At 38.6% G+C, this 20,215-nt stretch overlaps 2 protein-coding genes and 1 non-coding gene across 4 annotated transcripts in view; 2 read left to right on the top strand and 1 right to left on the bottom strand.

Moving 5' to 3' along the window:
* HAUS6 (HAUS augmin like complex subunit 6) overlaps positions 1–13,182 on the top strand; it is a 42,238-nt gene extending 29,056 nt beyond the window's left edge. For both annotated transcript variants that reach the window (XM_025887832.2, XM_073880851.1), the window contains exons 12-17: positions 1,750–1,831; positions 6,751–6,817; positions 7,073–7,258; positions 9,085–9,220; positions 10,725–11,771; positions 13,040–13,182. In XM_025887832.2, the coding sequence (XP_025743617.1) occupies positions 1,750–1,831; positions 6,751–6,817; positions 7,073–7,258; positions 9,085–9,220; positions 10,725–11,771; positions 13,040–13,101 (1,580 nt within the window). In that variant the 3' untranslated portion in view covers positions 13,102–13,182. The remainder of the gene's footprint in view (positions 1–1,749; positions 1,832–6,750; positions 6,818–7,072; positions 7,259–9,084; positions 9,221–10,724; positions 11,772–13,039) is intronic.
* LOC112836304 (small Cajal body-specific RNA 8) lies at positions 6,514–6,644 on the top strand. The gene has a single exon (XR_003211452.1).
* Positions 13,183–18,084: 4,902 nt separating the features above from the next.
* RRAGA (Ras related GTP binding A) lies at positions 18,085–19,701 on the bottom strand. The gene has a single exon (XM_025887833.2). The coding sequence runs from the start codon at positions 19,430–19,432 to the stop codon at positions 18,491–18,493; it is 942 nt and encodes a 313-aa protein (XP_025743618.1). The 5' UTR covers positions 19,433–19,701; the 3' UTR covers positions 18,085–18,490.
* Between the last annotated feature and the right edge of the window lie 514 nt (positions 19,702–20,215).

Here is a 20,215-nt window from a genome sequence, read left to right as displayed (position 1 = left end):
GCAAGATCTCATTTTTTTGGATGGCTGAGTAGTATTCCATTGTATATATATATATATACACCACCTCTTCTTTATCCATTTGTCTGTCATTGGACGTCTGGGCTCTTTCCATAGTTTGGCTATTGTGGACATTGTTGCTATAAACATTGGGGTGCAGGTGCCCCTTCAGATTACTACATTTGTACCAATGCCTAGTAGTGCAATTGCTGGGCTGTAGGGTAGCTCTATTTTCAGCTTTTTGAGGAACCTCCATACTGTTTTACAGAGTGGCTGCACCAGCTTACATTCCCAGCAACAGTGTAAGAGAGTTCCCTTTTCTGCATTCTCGCCAACATCTGTTGTTTCCTGACTTGTTAATTTTAACCATTCTGACTGGTGTGAGGTGGTATTTGTATTTCCCTGATGCTGAGTGATGTTGAGCATCTTTTGATGTGTCTGTTGGTCATCTGGATGTCTTTGGAAAAATGTCTGTTTATGTCTTCTGCCCATTTTAAATTAAGATTATTTATTTTTTGGGGTGTTGAGTTGTATAAGTTCTTTATATAATTTGGATACTAACCCTTTATCAGATATGTCACTTGCAAATATTTTTTCCCATTCCTGCTGGTTGCCTTTTAGTTTTGTTGACTGTTTCCTTTGTCATGCAGAAGCTTTTTGATGAAGTCCCAAGAGTTCATTTTTGCTTTTGTTTCCCTTGCCTGTGGAGATGCGTCTAGCAAGAAGTTGTCACAGAGGTTGCTGCCTGTGTTTTCTAGGATTTTGATGGATTCCTGTCTCACATTTAGGTCTTTCATCCATTTGGGAGTCTATTTTTGTGTGTGGTGTAAGAAAATGGTCCTATTTCATTCTTCTGCATGTGGCTGTCCAGTTTTCCCAGCGCCATTTGTTGAAGAGACTGTCTTGTTTCCATTCGATATTCTTTCCTGCTTGTTCGAAGATTAGTCGATCCATTTCTGGGTTCTTTATTCTGTTCCATTGGTCTTTCTGTCTGTTTTTGTGCCAGTACCATACTGTCTTGATGATTACAGCTTTATAATACAGCTTGAAGTCTGAAATTTTGATGCTTCTAGCTTTGGTTTTCTCTTTCAACATTCCTTTGGCTACTAGGGGTCTTTTCTGGTTCCATACAAATTTTAGAGTTGTTTATTCCAGCTCTGTAACCTATCACTCTTTTTATAAGAGTTTATTCTAGATATTCTCTGTCTGTCCTATTTGTACATGTAGCAGTTGAATAGTTTTCTTTTTCTTTTTCTTTTTTTCTTTATTTTTCTTTTTTCTTTTAAAGATTTTATTTGTTTATTTGACAGAGAGATAGAGAGCACAAGTAGGCAGAGTGGCAGGCGGAGGGAGAGGGAGAAGCAGGCCAGCGGAGCTGGATATGGGGCTTGATCCCAGGACCTGAGCCGAAGGCAGCCGCTTAACCGACTCAGCCACCCAGGCACCCCCCCCTTTTTTAAGGGTTTACTATTTATTTGTCAGAGAGAGAGCACAAGCAGGGGGAGTGGCAGGAAGAGGGAGAAGATGGGGCTCGATCCCAGGACCCCAGGATTATGACCTAAGCCGAAGGCACATTAACCGGCTGAGCCACCCAGACGTCCCATTGAATAGTTGTCTTTTTCTATTAGCATTTATATTAGTCTGATTTTTCTGTTTTCTTCTGTTAGAAGGTTTTCTAGAATTTCAAGAGATCCCTGGATATTAGAATATACAAACATAATTTAAGAGTAATTAATGTTTATTTTCCTTTAGATACACCAAAGCAACAAAACCAAGAAAATGATTGCAGGAGAGCTAGTGATATATCGGGAACTGTATATGATCTAGGCAACAGGTAAAACAAATGTGATTTTGATACGGACTTTTTCCCTCCTTCATTAATTTAGTGTCATCTTCATCTGATTGCTTGCTTCTCTACGATGGGGTCATCTGTAATTTTCTTCTCGTAACCAGAGAATACTTTTCCACTGTGCGTCCACATTTTCAAGAAAGAGTCAACATTTCTGATACATAGGCATTTTTTTCTCCCTTCTCTTGTTTGTCTAAATGTTGGGATTCATAGGGGATTATCTAATATTTGAAGAAAAAAAGCATGTATGGAAATTATTTAATGCAAGCTTGGGAATTTTTGCCTTTTTGTGTCTGTGAACTTCTTTGAACCACTTGTGGCTGTTGACAATCTTAAGAGTTTTAAGAGCTTTTGAGATCTAGTCTCCTAGTTTTCAGACTGTTCTGTAGCGCCCTCTGGTGCCGTGGATGAATTTAATTTAGCCCGTCACTGGTTAACCCTTTTCCATTTTCAACCTGAGCAGCTAGTTCTTTTTATCTGTATATATGTTGGGGGTTTTACATGCTATTTGATAAAAAGAGTTCCATGCTTAAAAAAAAAATAGGAAGACTTCTGATTCAATCTAATCCAAAAATTTAACATATGAAAAACTAAACCTTAGTTTATTATAGTATCCTTCAGGAGTATTCTTATTTTCTTTATTGCCTGTTTTCTTTATTATCCTGTTTTGGCTCTTAAAACAGATGCCAGATTATATAAGCAAATATCTAAATGTATATAATCCATCTGGGGAATATATTTATTCTTTTTTGAAACTAAGCATTATTAGGTAGCAATCAAACACACCTGAATAGGGTGTTTTATTTATTTTTTTTTGTTTTCTGACTACCTTTGACCTAAATAGGGGTCTTTCAGTCCAACTTCCCCATGTAATTGAGGCACAGATATGGAAACAATTTACTTAGGATAATTCTAAAAGAAAATTCTAAATTTTAAATGAGTTGAAGTTCTCTTCCTTCTATATACTCTTAATAAGTTAATAAGTTCAGACAGCGTAACAAGAGTCAAAATTTATATGTGAAATTGAGCTATTGGTGGGACCCCTGGGTGGCTCAGTCAGTTAAGCGTCTGCCTTTGGTTCAGGTCATGATCCCGGGGTACTGGGATCAAGCCCCGCATTGGGCTCCCTGCTCAGCTGGAAGCCTGTTTTTCCCTCTGCCTGCTGCTTCCCCTGCTTGTGTGCGTGCGCTCGCTCTCTCTCTGACCAGTAAATAAATAAAATCTTAAAAAAAAAAAAAAAAAAGAATTTGAGCTCTTGGCAGTTTCCTGTGCAGTAATTTTCTGATTTACAGGAAGTCAGGATTACTTGTGGAGTATTTATATTTTTATTTTTAGATCTGGATGTGATGTTGATTTTCGGAGTACCTAAAGAAAAATAATGAAATCTGTTGTGAAGACTTGACACTGACGAGATAGTGAATTTACTGGGCTTCACTGTTTTCCCCAGTTACTTATCACTGTTGTTCTTAAAGCATGCTAGAGGGGAATAGTTGCTGCTTCCCAATCTCAGTTATGTTTTTGGTTTGTCTTTCCTTGAGAGAGCAAATGAAATATTTGATTAAGATCTCTTGCTGGACTAAAGATTGATGGAGTTAGTAGATTGATTCATAGATCAGATTTTATTTATGAACTTCATTGAACTTCAAGATTCTTTCTTGAAGCAGAGTTTTGTACTAAGATATACTATCAGGATTCAGTAGGAGCCAGACACTTAGCCCCTAAGAATTTAGTTCACATGGAATTCTCTTAATATAGGAAAAAGAGATTGTATAAAATAAACTTTGATTTCCAGATTTATACTCTTCCAAGCCGTTAGATCTTTTAATTATCTTCTGATACTTTAATTATAGGTTTGGGATATCAAAGGGGGAGGTGTAGGGGACGGCTGTTGGTGGTGAGGGACAAATAAGTGCTCAATGGGATATGAATTATTACTGCTGCTTGATAGCAAAACAGAAGAAGGTGAAGAATTGAGTCATGAGGAAAGAAGCTTGTTGCTCAGAATTCTTTATTGTAAAGGTATTTTGTAATAAAATGTTTAGTATAAATATAAAATATAAAATAAAAATAAAATGTGTAATATAGGTAGACTGTACTTAAAATAATACCCTTTTTTAGCGTGTAGTTCAGCTGTTATTTGTAGTGGCATCATCTTAATGTCAGTATCAATGTAGTTAATTTAGAAATTCGTATGTGGATATGATCAATAACAGCTATTTAATGAAAAAAGCATGGAAAGCATGTAGTTTTTAGCATAATTACTGTGTGTTATTAGCCCTTTCACATGCAGTTGTCACTCACGGGTACCAGAATAGCTGTTGTCTTCTCCATAAATCTCATGGCTGGTTTTGATCAGAGTGAGCTGATGGAGGCTTTACCATATACTTAAAACCAGAATTCAGTGATTGGTGGTACCTTTGCTGTACACTCTGGGCACTACCTTTCTTTGCAGTGGTTTCTAGGAGGGAGGGTTCCATGATATTTCTAGTGGTGGCAGTGCAGTTTTAGACTTTTAGCCTCTACAGTTCCTCCTTTATTGCATTTCAGAAATAGGGCAGTATGATCTTGCATGCATGCCAACTAAATGTCCTTAGTCTTAGAAATTGAATTCTAATCACATATCTTTCTCTTTTTATAATTTCTCTTTGTTGTATCTTTAACTGTAGATATATTGTAACAAAATAAAAATGAAGAATAATTAGCTAAAATTCTAACAAATCACTTATTAGACTTTCTTTGCAAGTTGGTTTTTTGGGCTTTATGTACAAACATATAAATTGAATCCACTCAAAATTTTCTAAACATTAATATCCATAAGTACAGTTTTTTGTGTGTTTATGTTTTCTTAACAGTATATTACTGATTTTTACTTATAATGGCTTTGTAACATTTATTTTTTTTTTAAAGATTTTATTTATTTTTTTGACAGAGACACAGCGAGAGAGGGAACACAAGCAGGGGGAGTGGGAGAGGGAGAAGCAGGCTTCCTGCTGAGCAGGGAGCCCAATGCGGGGCTCGATCCCAGGACCCTGGGATCATGACCTGAGCCGAAGGCAGACGCTTAACGACTGAGCCACCCAGGCGCCCCAATAACATTTATTTTTTAGACTCTTAGATTTTCCTCAGTTTCTTTTACTACTATAAAAAGCATGTCGTCTCTTATTTTCTTTTGGGTGTGCTCTTTCCTTAGGATAAATTCCCATAATGGGAGCAACACTCTCTCTTTATCTGTTACAGTGCTAGGATTTTGTGGCCCTCAGTTTTGGCATAGGAAGCGGTTAGAGAGTAAGGGCTGAGCCAGGGCTGCTTTAAAGTTGGTTTGGATTGAGATGTTAGCAGGTCTGATAGCATGTTGCCAATTCAGAAAAGGGAGAGAGGAAGGGAGAGAATATATTTCCATTTTTGTCTCTTATGAGGCTCTGTAAGAATGATCCAAATAGAAAAATTTGGTGGCATCTATCCATAGAGCCTCATGCTCAAGTGATGTTTATTCGTTGATTCAGTCAATCCATTGGTTAGTTACAAACATGTATTGCACTGCCAAGTACTAGGCACTGTGTTAGTTCCTGGCAATAGCCAGGAAGGACATAGTCTTTTGTCCTCCAGGAGCTCACAATCTGGTGGTGGCATCCTAGTGGCATCTTAGATTGCTAGCCCTGTTTCAGGGCGCTTTTTGATGATTTTAATGTTACTTTTTGGAAAATTTAAGATAAAGTCACAGTAGATGATTAATTTTTTTCTTTTGACATCTAGATTATATTCTCTTGAGGTAGAGTTGAGCCTTGAAGCAGTTTCAGTGATCTTGAATTCTGTTTGGAAGGTAGATAAAGATTCCAAGAAGCTCATATTTGAAAAAGTTTGAAAAAGCATATTTGCTGTTACTTGAAATGTTTTATTTTATTTTTTAAAGATTTTATTTATTTATTTGACAGAGAGAGACACAGCGAGAGAGGGAACACAAGCAGGGGCAGGGGGAGAGGGAGAAGCAGGCTTCCCACCGAGCAGGGAGCCCGATGTGGGGCTCGATCCCAGGACCCTAGGATCATGACCTGAGCCGAAGACAGATGCTTAACGACTGAGCTACCCCGGCGCCCTACTTGAAATGTTTTAAAGCTATTAATTTTTGTACTTCTGGCTGTGAACAGAAAGCAAAGCACCAACATACTTGATATTGAAGGTGGTCTCCGTGGTAATCTTGACTTTTGTATTACCTGGAGTAGAAAAGCTTTGACCAGTGAGCAGACCCCATCCATGACTGAATTTGAAAGCTCTTTCAAGATGAAGATGAAGTTATTGCTTTGATGGCTTTAAAAATTTAATTACTTATTTTGTAATTGATGTGTAAGGTTTTTATGTTTATCCAAAAGGGCGAGAGAATCTAAGAGAGTAAGGAATGCTATGTGTAGAACGCAGCAAACTGAAACTGAACAACCTTATGACTTGACTGTAAGTGTAAGTAATGTATGTGCTATCATGCAAGATTCAGCATAAGAGAAACTGATTTTGGACATGAAAGATCAAAATCTTAAAGTCTCTGTTACAATGAAATTCTGTGATCTGAAGCCTAAGGATAATATAATAATGCGATTCTAGTGTTAAGTCATTCAACCTCATAAAGAATGTTGTTGACTTAAAATATATAGTGGTTAAGGAAAATGTTTGCCGTTTGGGAGGCTGATACACAAATGGGGCTGAAGTACTGCTCTGATTGTCACCATCCCTCCCTAGAATAAACTGCCTTTCGATGACCGGGATGAATTGAGGGAAATCGTAACGGACAGATACGGGGCAGACAGTTTATTTTTTTTTATTTTTTGACAGTTTCTTTAAATTATTCAGATATAGCAAGTGAATGGAATTCTTTCCTGATTATAATTTGGATTTATTATCTTTTTTCCTTTTAGACCTGCTTCTTTCCTGTCACAGCCAGTTTCATCATCAGATAGAAACAGTGTTAGATTACTTGAAAAGGTATATTTTAAAACAATTTTTAATCTGATCAAACTAACTTACGGTAAAATATTATTTTTGCCGCTTTCCCAGTTATTTTGTATTTACATATATCCTATTGCTTCAAAATGGAATTATTGGAATTATTTAATTGTGCCAGTGAACATATGATTTCACAATGTTAGCCTTTTATAGGTTTGTGATAACTCAGGAACCTCTAATTGAAGATCAGCCATAGTCATTAAAGTTTTAACATTACATGTCTGTCTTCTTCAGGACATGAAGATAAGAACTCCTAGAGAGGGAAGTGAAACACCTTCTAAGAATACGTCAGAATTTGAAACGAAAGACTCTCTATCATCAGATACTGCAAGGAGTACCGAGAATACTGCATTTACAGGGTCTCTGCCAGCTAAAAATAGAGATCCATTCCAAAAAGAGCAAGATCATCTGGTAGAAGAGGTTAGAAAAAGATTATAATAAGTACACTGAAATATTTATTATTTTCTCATTGGCATTGAGATTATAAGTGAAGTTACAGTTAATTATTGATTAATGGGTTAATTTGGGAAAGGAGGGCACAGATAATGAAAATCATGGTTAAAGCAAAATTGGTTCTCCCAAAAAATAGAAATAGATTAATATAAACTTATTTAACATTATATCCATGGTTTAGAACCCTTTCTATAAGTATCATCCAAAAGTATAAAAATAACACAGGTATGGTATTTTTGGAATTAACCATTACATAAATTGCTAGATAAATATAACCAATGATTATACTCTATTAAAATAATCTGCTTTAAAAAAAATAATCTGAATGTTGCTTTTCCTTAGCCAAGCTTCCTCTTTTTTTTGAATGTTAGAACAAAAACTATGCAATATCATATTATCACTAAGCATAGTGTTTATCCTTTTGCTTTCTAAATATTTAAAAAGTCATTAAATGCATCATTGTTCATGATCTTGGTTTTCCTGACAAGTGACTTTTCACTAGCAAGTGACTACATAATGCTACTGTTGCTTGATAGTAATATTGTACTATTTACTGCAGAAGTTTACACAGATTCTCAAGCCATTCTCTAATGTTATTTTTATTACATTTCCCACAACATCCCTTAGCATTGTTTGAATTGGGACAAGGAGCCTGAAAATAAATCAGCTACTTTATATTCCTGAGAGACTGAAAGAAAAATTGGGTTTAGTGCATATTGATTCAGGTATTGGAGTTCCCTTCTTTATCTCAGTCTTGATCAAAGTAAGTGAATGATGTCCAAATAAGAGAGCTGGATGTCAGTCATTTTCTTGTTTGTAACATGAAGAGGTTGAACCCTTTTCATGGTCAATAAATACTTTAAAATCTTTCAGGTTTATATGATTTCTCCTTGTTGGTTGATGGACTCCACATAAAAGATGTTCAGTCTGTTTTTCTTTCCTGATATAGAAGGAAAGACATTTGCAATTAAAAGAATTTATGTTAGCAGTAGAATGGGTTGGGATGGAAGGGGAGAGTCCTAAAATCTCATAAAGCTCTGAAAATAAAGTGAAATTAATTTTCTTTAGTAGTGTTGGTGACAAGAAATATTTAGTGTTTGAATTCTAAAACATCTTCTGTTTTCATGGGGGAGGGTAAATGGGGGTCTATTTGATTATGGTTCTAGGAAGTATATTTTTTAGGGCTCTTGGGGCAGTGTTTTTAATGTGCATGTTTTTTGTTTTCCGATTTTATTGAAATTGTACAGTGCTGTTTTCAAATTGTATACTGTCTCTATTTTAGAATGTACTCCTATGCCTTGTTCACTAATTTATGTCTCATAATGAGGTTTCTGGCAAAGAAGTATGTTGTCAGAGTGTATTTCATTTGTTAATAGAGGTGTTACTGTGCAGGTGGGTTATAATTAAGAAAAATCTGCTTGCTTTAAAACTAGCCACTTCAGCTGATACAGAATTGTCAAGTTCAAAGATGTGGCAGGTAGTAGCTTAGATCACTGTGTAGTCAGGATTATCTGTGAATCTTCTCAGGTATAAAGATTTTTACCTTTCCTTTATAATGGGATATCCAGTTAAGAGAAGAAGGGTGGAAACAGTTTGATGTTTTAGTTCACCTTACAGGACTGTGCCTAGGTAGATGATACAGAGCAGCTGGGAGCTATGTTTTTGGGCGGCTTTTTGTGCCGTCTGCTGTGGTAGGGGCTGCTGCCCGGCAGGTGCTGATTTGTTCTTATCAGGGCTTTTGTTGTATTCCACAAATGGATGTGGTAATTTTTGCTTTACCTTTTCTGTTTTAGGTTGCCAGGGCAGTTTTATCTGATTCACCACAGCCCTCTAAAGGAAAAGAAGTAAAATTAGAGGAACTAGTTGATTCTCTAGTGTCTAACCCATTCTTAACAAGGAACCAAATTCCCCGAACGCCAGAAAACTTGAGTAAGTTAATAATGATTTCTATCACTTACTTTCTTTCTTAGACATTACTACTGTTAGAACCCTGGTCTGGCATATCTTCTGGAAACTCACTTTAAAATTCTTTTCTCTTTCAGTTTAATGGCAATAGCTCTTTATTTGTTTTGATGTAAGGACTTTTATTGAAGTATTAAGTGTGGGTGTTCTCACTGATACAGCAGCTTGTGAGCACTATTATTTTGCCGTGATACTCTACAATTTTGTTTTTGTTGTTTTACTTGTCTCTTTCCTAGAAAATATTTCAATTGACTACTTTTAAAACACCCTCTGCCGGGATGCCTGGGTGGCTCAGTCAGTTAAGCGTCTGCTTTCTGCTCAGGTCATGATCCCAGGGTCCTGCTCAGCGGGAAGCCTGCTTCTCCCTCTGCCCGCTGCTCCCCCTGCTTGTGCTCTCTCTCCCCCTCTCTCTCACAAATATATAAAATCTTTAGAAACAAAACAAATAGGGACGCCTGGGTGGTTCAGTCGTTAAGCGTCTGCCTTCGGTTCAGGTCATGGTCCCAGGGTCTGGGATCAAGCCCCACATCGGGCTCCCTGCTCTGCGGAAGCCTGCTTCTCCTTCTCCCTCTGCCTCTCCCCCTACGTGTGCTCTCTCTTTCTCTGTATCTCTGTGTCTCAGTTTATTTATAAATAAATAAATTTATTTATTAATTTAAATAAAATCTTAAAAAATAAATAAAATCAAAACAAATTAAAAACCCTCTGCCTCCATATCTGACCTGTGCTCATCATTTGTAGATGTATAGGCTGTGTCCTTCCAGTCAGCAGCCAGCAACATCAGCGAAAAATTGTGTATATAGAAATCGTTTCTACCCCTCTCTAGCTAGCTAGACTGCCCAGTATTTTTTTCTTGTAACCTATAATCTGTGTTGGCAAAATTCTGATTTTGTTGTCCGTATGGCACATCATCCTGGTTGAATTCATATTTGAAGTTAAATTGATTTCAGTTCAGGTTGAACCTAGCCACAACCTAGCATTGGTCAGCAAACTACAAGCTGTGAACCAAATCTAGCTTGCCCTCTGTGTTTTTGTAAATAAAGTCGTATTGAACACAGCCTTGCTGATTTGTCAACATTGTTTATGGTTGCTTTCATGTTATAGTAGCACAGTTGGGTAGTCGCCATAGACCGATGGCCTACAAAGCCTAAAATACTACTGTCTGCCCTTTACAGAAAAATTTTGCTGAATCCTAGCTTAGACGGATAAGAAAACGTCTTTCTAATGTGCTGTGTGCAAGTATATGCACATTTCAGGGACAGCTTTTGTTATTTGTGTGTGATCAGTTGGAGAAGGAGTTCTTTCATGTTGTTGGCCTTTGGTTGGTTGTGGAGTCTTGTCATCCAGTGGGCATATCTGTGTAACATACAGTGAGTCGGTAGCTTTATGTTGAGCTCTAGAAATGAAATTTTTAATTGCATGCTCTGTTTGGGAATATTAATAAATTGTGTTCCCCCCTTCCCTTAATTAGTAAGTGAAATTAGGAGCTCATGGAGAAAAGCTGTCGAAATGGAAGATAACAGAAGTACAGAACCAATTCAGGTGGATGCTGAACATAGAGAAGAAGTATTGCCAGAATCCTTACCTGTGTTGCATAACCCAAGAGAAATTAGCAGGACCAGCTTTCTCTCAGCAAGCACTGTATCCAATTCTGGCCATTCTCATTTGCCTGAAGAGAAAGTTGTTTCAGATTGCCTCAAGTGTGTGCCTCAGAAACATGTGGTGACCAGTCACATAGGTGGACCATCGACACAAAATCAGTCAGATTTGTTAAGTAAGAAAATAATGTGCAAGCAAGGTTTGGAGTGTGCAGCATTACAGAACAAGCTTTTAGAAACTAGCCAAACAGAAGCAGTCTCCCCTGCTGTAGGTACTAGGAGAGTTGTAATGGGTAGCAATGAAGAAGAGTCTTCTCTTGACCACTTGCAGGCTTCTTACAAGGAGCCTTTCATGCATAAAAGTATGTTATGGGACTCTTTTCAAGTATCAAGTGGAACTAGTTCCAGGAGTTTAAAGGATATTGATTTTGGCATATTACATGAAACTCTTCCAGAAGAAGTTGGTAACTTAAGTCTTAATAGCTCCAGTAGTACAGAAGCCAATTTTAAACTGGAGCCAAATAGTCCTATGCACAGTGGCATTTTTCCAGAAGATGTTGTGGGAGAAAGACCAACTACTCCAGAATCGGACTGTAATTTACAGGCTATTTGTCGGAGATATGAGGCTCTGAAAAAATCTCTATTCAAGGAAAGGGAAGAAAGTGACCTTTCTAATCCTGAAACACTTGAAGGACACAAACCAGAATTGAGCTCTCTTCCCACAAACATGCAAACAGATGATATGCTTGACTTTTTGGGTACTCACGATTTGCATGTTGACTATACAAAACCATGTTTACGCATGTCCCTCGGTGAAAGGAAACGGTCACTTTCACCACTAATTAAGTTTTCTCCAGTGGAACAAAGATTGAAAACCACAATACCATGTAGTCTTGGAGAACTTCTACCTAATTTAAAAGGTAAGATTTAACTAGACCTGTGCATATTGACCTATTGAATTTTTCTCTCAACCTCTTGTAACAGTAGTATGCATTGAATGTTGCATGATCTTTATTGTTAATGTGATAAAATATGCTCTTTGTTCCTTCGACTAGGATGAGAAGAGTGAACCTGTCACTTCTATGGGTACTTTCAGAATCTCAAGCGATGGGTATATAGTTTAGTGTGGGACAGGGGTGGAAAATAAAACCAAAACTTGAAACCTGTTGCTTTCATAATACAATCAGAAGTAAATCTCATCAAAATCTTGGCTAGTGGAAGATGGTTCTAAAAATGTTGAGTAGCACTATGTATGTTAAATATCATTCTTGTAGTAATATATCTGTAATTTATTTTGAAATAAATTTGAGGGGGATGGGTGACAAGATAGGTTAGTGTATTCGTTTCTTGGGGCAGCCATACAAAGTACCACAAACCGGGTACCTTAAAACAACAGAAATTTATTGTCTTTGGATACAATAAGTTCTGAAGGCTGGAATCCAGAATCAAGGTGTTAGCAGGGCCTTGGTCCCTCTGAAGCCACCAGAGGAAGATCCTTCTCGCCTTTCCCAGCTTCTGGTAGCCCCTTGGCTTGGTAGTTCCTTGGCTTGTGTTAGCACAGCTCTCATCTCTGCCTCCATCTTCACATGGCTTTCTCCTCTTGTGTGTCTGCGTGCCTTCTTTATAAGGCCACTAGTCATACAGGTTTAAGTGCCCACCCTACTCCAGAATGACCTCATCCTAATGATTATATCTTGAATGACCCTCTTTCCAAATAAGGCCGCATTCTGAGGTACTGAGGTTAGAAGTTCATCATGTCTTTCTGGGGGACACAGTTCACATAACAGTATTAATTACTGAAGCTGGATAATGGATACATTGGGCTGACGATAATTCTCTTTTTGTATGTCAAAAATTTTCATCATAGAGATTAAAAAAAAAAAACCCTGTTCTTAAAGCGTGTTAGAGCAAGTATAGATTTGGTGATATAGATTCATTATTTATCACTGATTTTCCCATGATAATTAAACACTGGTATATTAAAAAGTATTCTAAGAGGGATGTATTGATACTCTCTGGAGAGAGGGAACCTCAGTGAGAATAATGGTAATTTTTATCATAATCATTTGCATGTGAACATTTTATTTAAGAAGACTGAAATTTGCTACTATTTGGAACTTGTCCTGTTTAATTTTTTTCTTTGTAATGTTTGATTATCCTTTTCTCTTTTTTAAAATCACCTTTGCAGAAGAAGAAATCTTGAATAAGAGCCTTGATGCTAACGAATTTCCATCAGACTTGAAGAGATGAAGCAGAAGCCCAGTTAATTTAACTATGATATACTTAAATTTCAAGCAGTGTCACAGGATAAAAACGGATTTATAATTTAAATACATGTTGGAAGTATAACTCTTTTTCTAGGTCTAAAAAATCCTAAATAATGCCTTTTAGCAGACTTTAGTTTTTAGGTAAAGAGAGTATGTTTGGATTTTTCTCCTTGTATGGATCTGGGGTTAAAAAATGTGAAGTATTTGGGAAGCAGACATCAAGTTTTGTGAAGCCATTTTGATTCCTTGAATAATTTGTAAGCATTAAGTAAATAGCAAAGTATTAGTTTAATTTATTATGTTACAATTTCAGTTGATTAACAAACAAGTGGTTTTTGATATACTTTTATTAACTGGTTAACATAACCATTGAATACTGATCTTTCATTTTAGGGAAATACATAACTTTTATTGTTTCTTTATGGAACATTATAGTACTAGCCAAAAGAAGTGAAAAAAGTAGTACCTTGGGATGTGTAGTCAAAGTGAGAAAAGTTCAAGTTTGGGAAAGCTCTAAACGGGCTTAATGATTATTTAAGTAGTACGTTGGTCCTGGAAAATGTTTGATGAAATAAAGTATATGTGATGATAAGTGAAGACTGGGGCAGAATGAATTTAGAAAAAAGGAAAAAGATGGAAGATGACTAGACACTTTTAAGGAACACTGTCAAACTATAAATCCATTCAATGGGTTGTACAGCAGGTTTATATTTAGTCTAATTTAGACTTTGAGAATTTAATTTAACCCTAGTTTTATATTTTAACAGAAAAAATGTAAATTAAACATTTATTAGTTTCTGTTTACTGTTGTTGGTTTATTTGGGGGGCATGGTTTTTGGGAAAGCAGGTAATTTTTATTGTTTTACTTTCCTTCTTAAAAACCATTAGTATGCCACAGCCTATGAATAGCTTCAAAATAACTTGAGAAAACTGAATTCGGTGTACTTGCTCAGTGTCACAGTTAAGTCAGTGGTAAAGCTAGGATTTGACCCTATTTTCCTTCCTTAATATACCATAAGACCTAGAAGTAACTAAAAGGCCAGGCTAAAGGATATGGCCACGGGAGTTGGCCTCCGATTGACCTTGTGGACTGAGTGGGAGTCAGGTGAGGCCTCCCTTAACAGTAACGTGCCTCACTCTGTCATGACCCTTCGCTGAGAAAATGGCTTGTCTCCACCATCAAAGTGTATACATGCTGTTGCCCTCTGAACCAGGAGCAATGCGCATGCACTAGAAAGGTGATAGCACCTATGGTACCCCTCTGTCTAGCCCCAGTTCTTAACCATCAAAACCTGTCCGTTTGTCAAGAAACTGATAAGGAGAGAAGTTGAAGGGGAGAGTTCTGGAGGTGGTTGGGTTTAATTGTTCATCTTCCTTGGCTCATTTTGGGCTTTTGCTAAGTTGTTTGATCCCAGTTTGAAGGCCAGTCTTTTTGTGAGAAAAGACCAAAGAAAAGCACATATAACTTCCTTATTTTGCAGTGGTAAAGAAAGAGGAAGAGCAGTTTCTCCTGGGGTGCTATATTCCTTTATTAGTTAATACAACAAATGAGGGACTGTAGATCAACTGGAAAACTATCCTCTAGTCTGCCATAAGAAAACCCACTAACCTGTAAATCCGGAGTTAATGTATTAGGGAGGAGGTAGGGCTATTAGCTTCCACAACGTGCCAGGGCCATTCCTAGACATGAAAACATACTGTTTCATTCAATTGTCATAACTCTACTGTTAGATAGTGGTTATTGTACATATTTCACAGTGATACTGAAGCTAGGGAGCTTAAATGACTTGTCTAAGGTGGACTCAAGGAATCATCTGGGAAACATCCTAAAAGCTGTAGATTCTGTAGGTCTAAAATGGGGATTAAGAACCCACATTTTAAAAATGCTTCCCTGGTAATTCTTAGGTTCAATAATAAGATTCAGAAGCACTGCTTGGGGGGATACAGAGTCACATTTAGCCTTGGGGTACCTTAAAGAAGCAAGTGTATTATTATATATGTACTGCTTTAGAGGTTAATTGATAAGGTAGTGCAACTTCAACAGTAAGGGCGGGAGGCCCTTAATTACTGAGAATCAAAAGATCAAAATATCTCTGGACAGTATGGATTTCCAAACACCACATTGTTAAGTGAGTCATACCTGGAATAGGTTGGGAGTTCCGCTTTCTTTCCTGTCCTTTATATGCCAGTAGTATTAACAAAAATATCTCTGATTTCTCAGTTTCTCCTAAACCATTGTGATTATGACCTAACTGCCTTCAGGCTCTTCCCTCTCCAGTATTGCCTGCAGAGCTGCCTTTTAACTTTAGGACTGTTTTGATCACTTAGTTTAAAATTCCATTAATGGTTTATCGCTAATTCCAGAATAGAGTTAAAATTTAAAGGCATATCGTGTCCCCTATGTAGATTTCTCTATTCCCCTTCCACTATCGTTTCCCATTTTTTTACTGAACTGCTTTTGTTCATCGTGGTTCTTTAGAAATCTTAATTCATAATTATAGCTGTCCTTTAGGGCTCAGACCAAATGTCACTTCCACCTTGGAAGTCCTAGTCAATCCTTTCCATATTCATGGACTTAGCTCTTCTCTAAAATCTATAGTTTATCTTTTATTCATTTAGTATTTTTCACGTAGTGCTTTTATCATATTTTTTCATGGTTGCATGTATGTGATCTTTCCAGTCATACTGATGATATACATATGGACATACGTACCTTTGTAGATGTGGGAGGTGTGTGTCCACACATACATATCCTCAAAGGGCCATGTATCATCTTTAGCAAATACTTAAGTATTGGAATTGTTTTCTTTGCCTCCTATGTGATGGGATTAAAATAATGGTAAAGAGGGCTACTTACTGCTCTAAATGTACTTTTTCTCATTACATTCATCACAGATGATACAGAATGTACCTCGTTTTATTCACTATTTGTAAGATAAAGGTGTGTAATTGACTTCCATGTCAACTTGAAACTTTAGTAACGAATGACAGAATGTCCTAATTGTCTTAAATGTTTAAAGAGGAGAAGCATGTAATATTTAACATGAAAAATGTTACCAAGTGGAATAAAAGAGTGTTTGAGGCAAAAAAACAAAAAACAAAACAAAACAAAACAAAAACATTTGGGGGGAATTTAACTGAAAAAATACAAGTATTTTGAAACCATTTTTTACCATGATCTATGAAGTCAGTTTTATCTAAGGGAGAAAAACAGGAATTCTTGAGAACTTTATAAAAGGAAACCTTATTTTTTTCCCTACTCTTAGAATTCTAAATTAAACAAATGTTTAAGGAAATTTTCCATAATGTAAAAGTACTTGCAAAGGTGTAAAATTCTCTTTTACATTATCTTGCAGATACACAGTTGCTTTCACCTTAGGCACTGTGCCAGTCCACATGCTATATTTAAAATATTTGTGAGTCCTCTATGGGACTGTTTATAAATATGTTCTCTTTACTATAGCCTTGAATAAACATTCAATATTATACCACCTGGCTCTGGAATTTCCTATATAATATCAAAAAGAACTATGCCCTGCACATCCTAGAATGATCACATATAAAGGTCTACCAGTAATTTAATCAACAAAAGAAATTTGAGAGGTTAAGTGATTCGGGTAAAAGTATTTTGTTACTGCCATTTTAAGTAGATTTACTAAATGCGGTATTTTAAAATGATTTTAAAAAGGAAATCTATCCTTAAGTTTTTCACATCTTGAGTCTTTTAACTTACTGCCAAAGGCCCCATGTAGAAGAGTTTAATAACTTAGATCTGAATAGCTTCTTGCTCTTCACAGGTAGGGACTTTGTCATCCACAGCTGCTGCTATAAAGGTCTTGGAAAAGCTAAAGCTCTATTCTATTTAATGTCTGTATTCAAAGGTAATGCGTCCTTTGTAAAATGGTGAGAAGAGTGTATCAGAGAGGTCTGGCTCTAAAATACTTAGATTTCATTTAAAAGCATAAGGCAGTTGGAATAGAACATTTTAAGGGTTTTCTGACTTCACTGTACCACATTGCCACTCCAAATTAGGAACCTTAGACTCCTTCCCTAAAAACTGGCAATCTTAAGACTGATCCGGTATTAACCAATTTCCAGATAGATAAAGATGGGGAAGTGAATTTGCCCAAAGTGAACAAAACACTGTTCTTTGAGAAGTCGCTTAACTTTCCGGGCTGCAGCTTCCTTAATCTGTAAAATTAGGGGAATTATATGAAGGTGTAGTGTACACCTGAAAAACTAAGATTTTTAGGATTAACTTTTGTTAATGGAGGAAGTAGTGGGGAGTAATGGTCAAGAAAGGGGTAGGTCTATAATCATACTGCCTAGGTTCAGCTGAATGACCTTAATAAGGTCGTATCAGTTTTCTCACCTATTAAGAAATAAAAGTAATCTACCTCAGGTTGTGGATTCAATAAGATAATACACATCAAGTACTTGAGTACGTGGCATTTAGTAAGGGCTCAAACATTTAGCTAGGCTTCAGTAATTTGGGAGTAGGCATTTAAGGGGTGGGTGGGTGGGGGGAGCATGGCTCAGGTGGTCGTACTGATAGCTGACACATAGTACTGAGTATGTCAGGCACCATTCTAAGTGCTTTCCATGTTTTAATTTTTTTTTAAACAATCCTAAAAGTAGAGCTACTCTTACCTACATTTCACAAATGAGGAAACAGCAGAATGAAATTAAGTACCTTGCCTAGTTCACAGGGCTAGCAAGTGAAGGGAGAATATGAACTCAACTCAGGTGGTCTAGCCTCAGAGCCCCTACTCTTAGTTGCTCTGCTTCCAGCTGCCATTCACTATCGCTAAGGTGTTGGGGACTAGATCACAAAATTAACCAGTTAAATATTACTTGTGGGCAGTCAGAATCTTTAGGTTTATACATTAGCCACCTTCAAGTTACTTCAAATAAGACCATATTTTAAATTGCTAACAGCAAATGTTTATTCATGGTTGAAGCCAAGAAGGATTTATAAATGCATTTTAATACCTTGCTGATAAAATAGTAACATTCCATCTTTGCAATCTTGTAAGGAACACAGGAAGATACTGTAAAGGCTTTAACGTGTATATCTATTATAACCAGGTAATCAGAAGGCGCACACGCACGCACACACACACACACCACCTACTTTAGTGTTACACCATACCAACTTTTCAGAAAGGCCATCTTGAAGCTCTACTGGATAGCTGAGTAAATAGCGTCCAAGGTTTAAAGACGGGGGAGTAGGGAAGGAAGATGGAAGGAGTAAGCAGCACACATGTCAAAGCCCACTTTTAAGCACAGGACATTATGAATATAAAAAAAAAAAGATGCGCGGAAGGGGGGAAAGGCAATTCAGCATTTTCAGAAAGGGCATTTGGTAATATTCAACGCATCAGGAGGCTGTGCTTGGGACCATCCACTCTCTCCAGCTTCTCAAAGTGTTTCCTGGCATTGCGGATGTTGATCAGAGTAGCTGCAGAAGGGATCGACGGATCCGACATAACAACCATCACGTACGTGTTTGATGTGAAGATGTCGATGAAAGCAGCGAAGTTAGAATTCCGAACCTCCATGCTCTGGAAAGAAGCGGCTAATTTACTGCAGCTCAGCTTGAACTGCTTAATGATGTTGCTGATCTTCTCAAACCGGTGGACATCACGCTGCTCTTTGCACTGGTAATGGGAAATGACCAAGAACGTAGCTCTCTCGAACAGCAGGACTTCGTCGGCCTCAATAATTTGGGCAAAATTCCTTAGGTTCATCTCCAGCTGCTGAACATTGGGAATCAGCTGATAGACAATACTGGACCAGGCTTTGTAGAGCGTTTCGTCCCAGATGGAGGTTCGAAAACAAGCGCATTCCAGGGGGCGAGACAAACGCCTCAGGTCTTCCTCTCGCTCTTTAAAAATCAGGTCACGCTGATCCTCCTGAACCAGATCCATTTTGTGCACCAGGCAGAAGATTTTGGCATCGGGAGAGTTCTGGAGGATGGCCTCCAGACACGACTGGTAATAATGCATGTCCTTTTCCAGTTCGCGGCTCTCCACGTCAAACACGTAAATCAAAACCTCGACGTTCCGGAAGATGTTGTCCCGCTGGCTGGTGAAGTAATTTTCCATGAAGGTGTCCTGACCGCCACAGTCCCACAGGTTGAGCACCAGGTTGCCCAGGAATCGGACGTGGGAGTGCTCCACATCAATGGTGGCACCCAGACGCCGGGTGTCGCGGGCGATATAATTTGCAAAGATAATCGACCGCATGCTGGTCTTCCCTGACCCGCTCTTCCCCATCAACAGCACCTTTTTCTTCATGGCTGTATTTGGCATCACCCGCCGGAGCCGCCGCGGACTGGGCCTCAGGGCGCGGCCTAACTGCAGCGCGGAGGGAGGGCGGGGTCGGGGCTGGCGGGCTCTCCGCAGGCCGGGCCGCGCAGCTGTGCGGTCGGCGCAGCCGAAAGCGAGAGATCTGGGCTGGAAAAGCCGCGGCAGGGGCGAGCTCTTCCTCGGAGGCGAGCGCTCTGGCTCAGGTGGCTGCAGAGCTTCGGTGAAAAGCTGCCCTTCCGGAGAACCGAGCCGCGGCGTCCCGGCGGCCACCCACTTCCGGCGGCGATCTCGCGAGAGCGCCCGCGCTCGGCGCTCAGGGCCCAAGGAGCTTTGAGAAGCTGCTCTCTTAATGAACCCGAGCTGGGCCACCCGAGAAAGATAAAATGGAAGGGGAACCCAGCAGTCGGGTGCCGGTTTTCCTCTTTAAACTGGGTTTACGGTTGCAAAGTGTACGTTGGGTCGGTTGGGAGAATGCTGCCATCTCGTGGCCAAATGTCTCCCCACCCAGCACAGCACAGCTCAGCTCGCTTTCGGAGCGCGGTGTGCTCCGGTGGGTTTCGGTCAGGGCCGCGCGCAGGTGAAGCGGAGGAAGGCCGGACTTCTCAGCCCAGCGAGGCCTCCTCGGATTCCCTGGTTTGCTGCGTACGAGGGCACGATAAATGAACACTGCAGATGAGGAAAGTGAGACCTGGGAAAGTTAGGTGACTGCCCAGTGCTACACGGTGAGATGGTAGTAAATCCCCACTGGGAGATGGACTGACTCCCAGTTAGTGCTTTTTCCACTTG

The sequence above is a fragment of the Callorhinus ursinus genome, unplaced genomic scaffold, assembly GCF_003265705.2.
Source record: "Callorhinus ursinus isolate GAN/ISIS: 27379988/994484 unplaced genomic scaffold, GSC_fseal_2.0 scaffold39, whole genome shotgun sequence".
NCBI lineage: Eukaryota > Metazoa > Chordata > Mammalia > Carnivora > Otariidae > Callorhinus > Callorhinus ursinus.
Note: the sequence above shows the minus strand (reverse complement) of the source record. Positions and strands in the feature narration are given on the sequence as shown.

Excerpts from the sequence above, each read along its gene's own strand:
- RRAGA (XM_025887833.2), bottom strand. The coding sequence starts at position 19,432 with ATGCCAAATACAGCCATGAAGAAAAAGGTGCTGTTGATGGGGAAGAGC.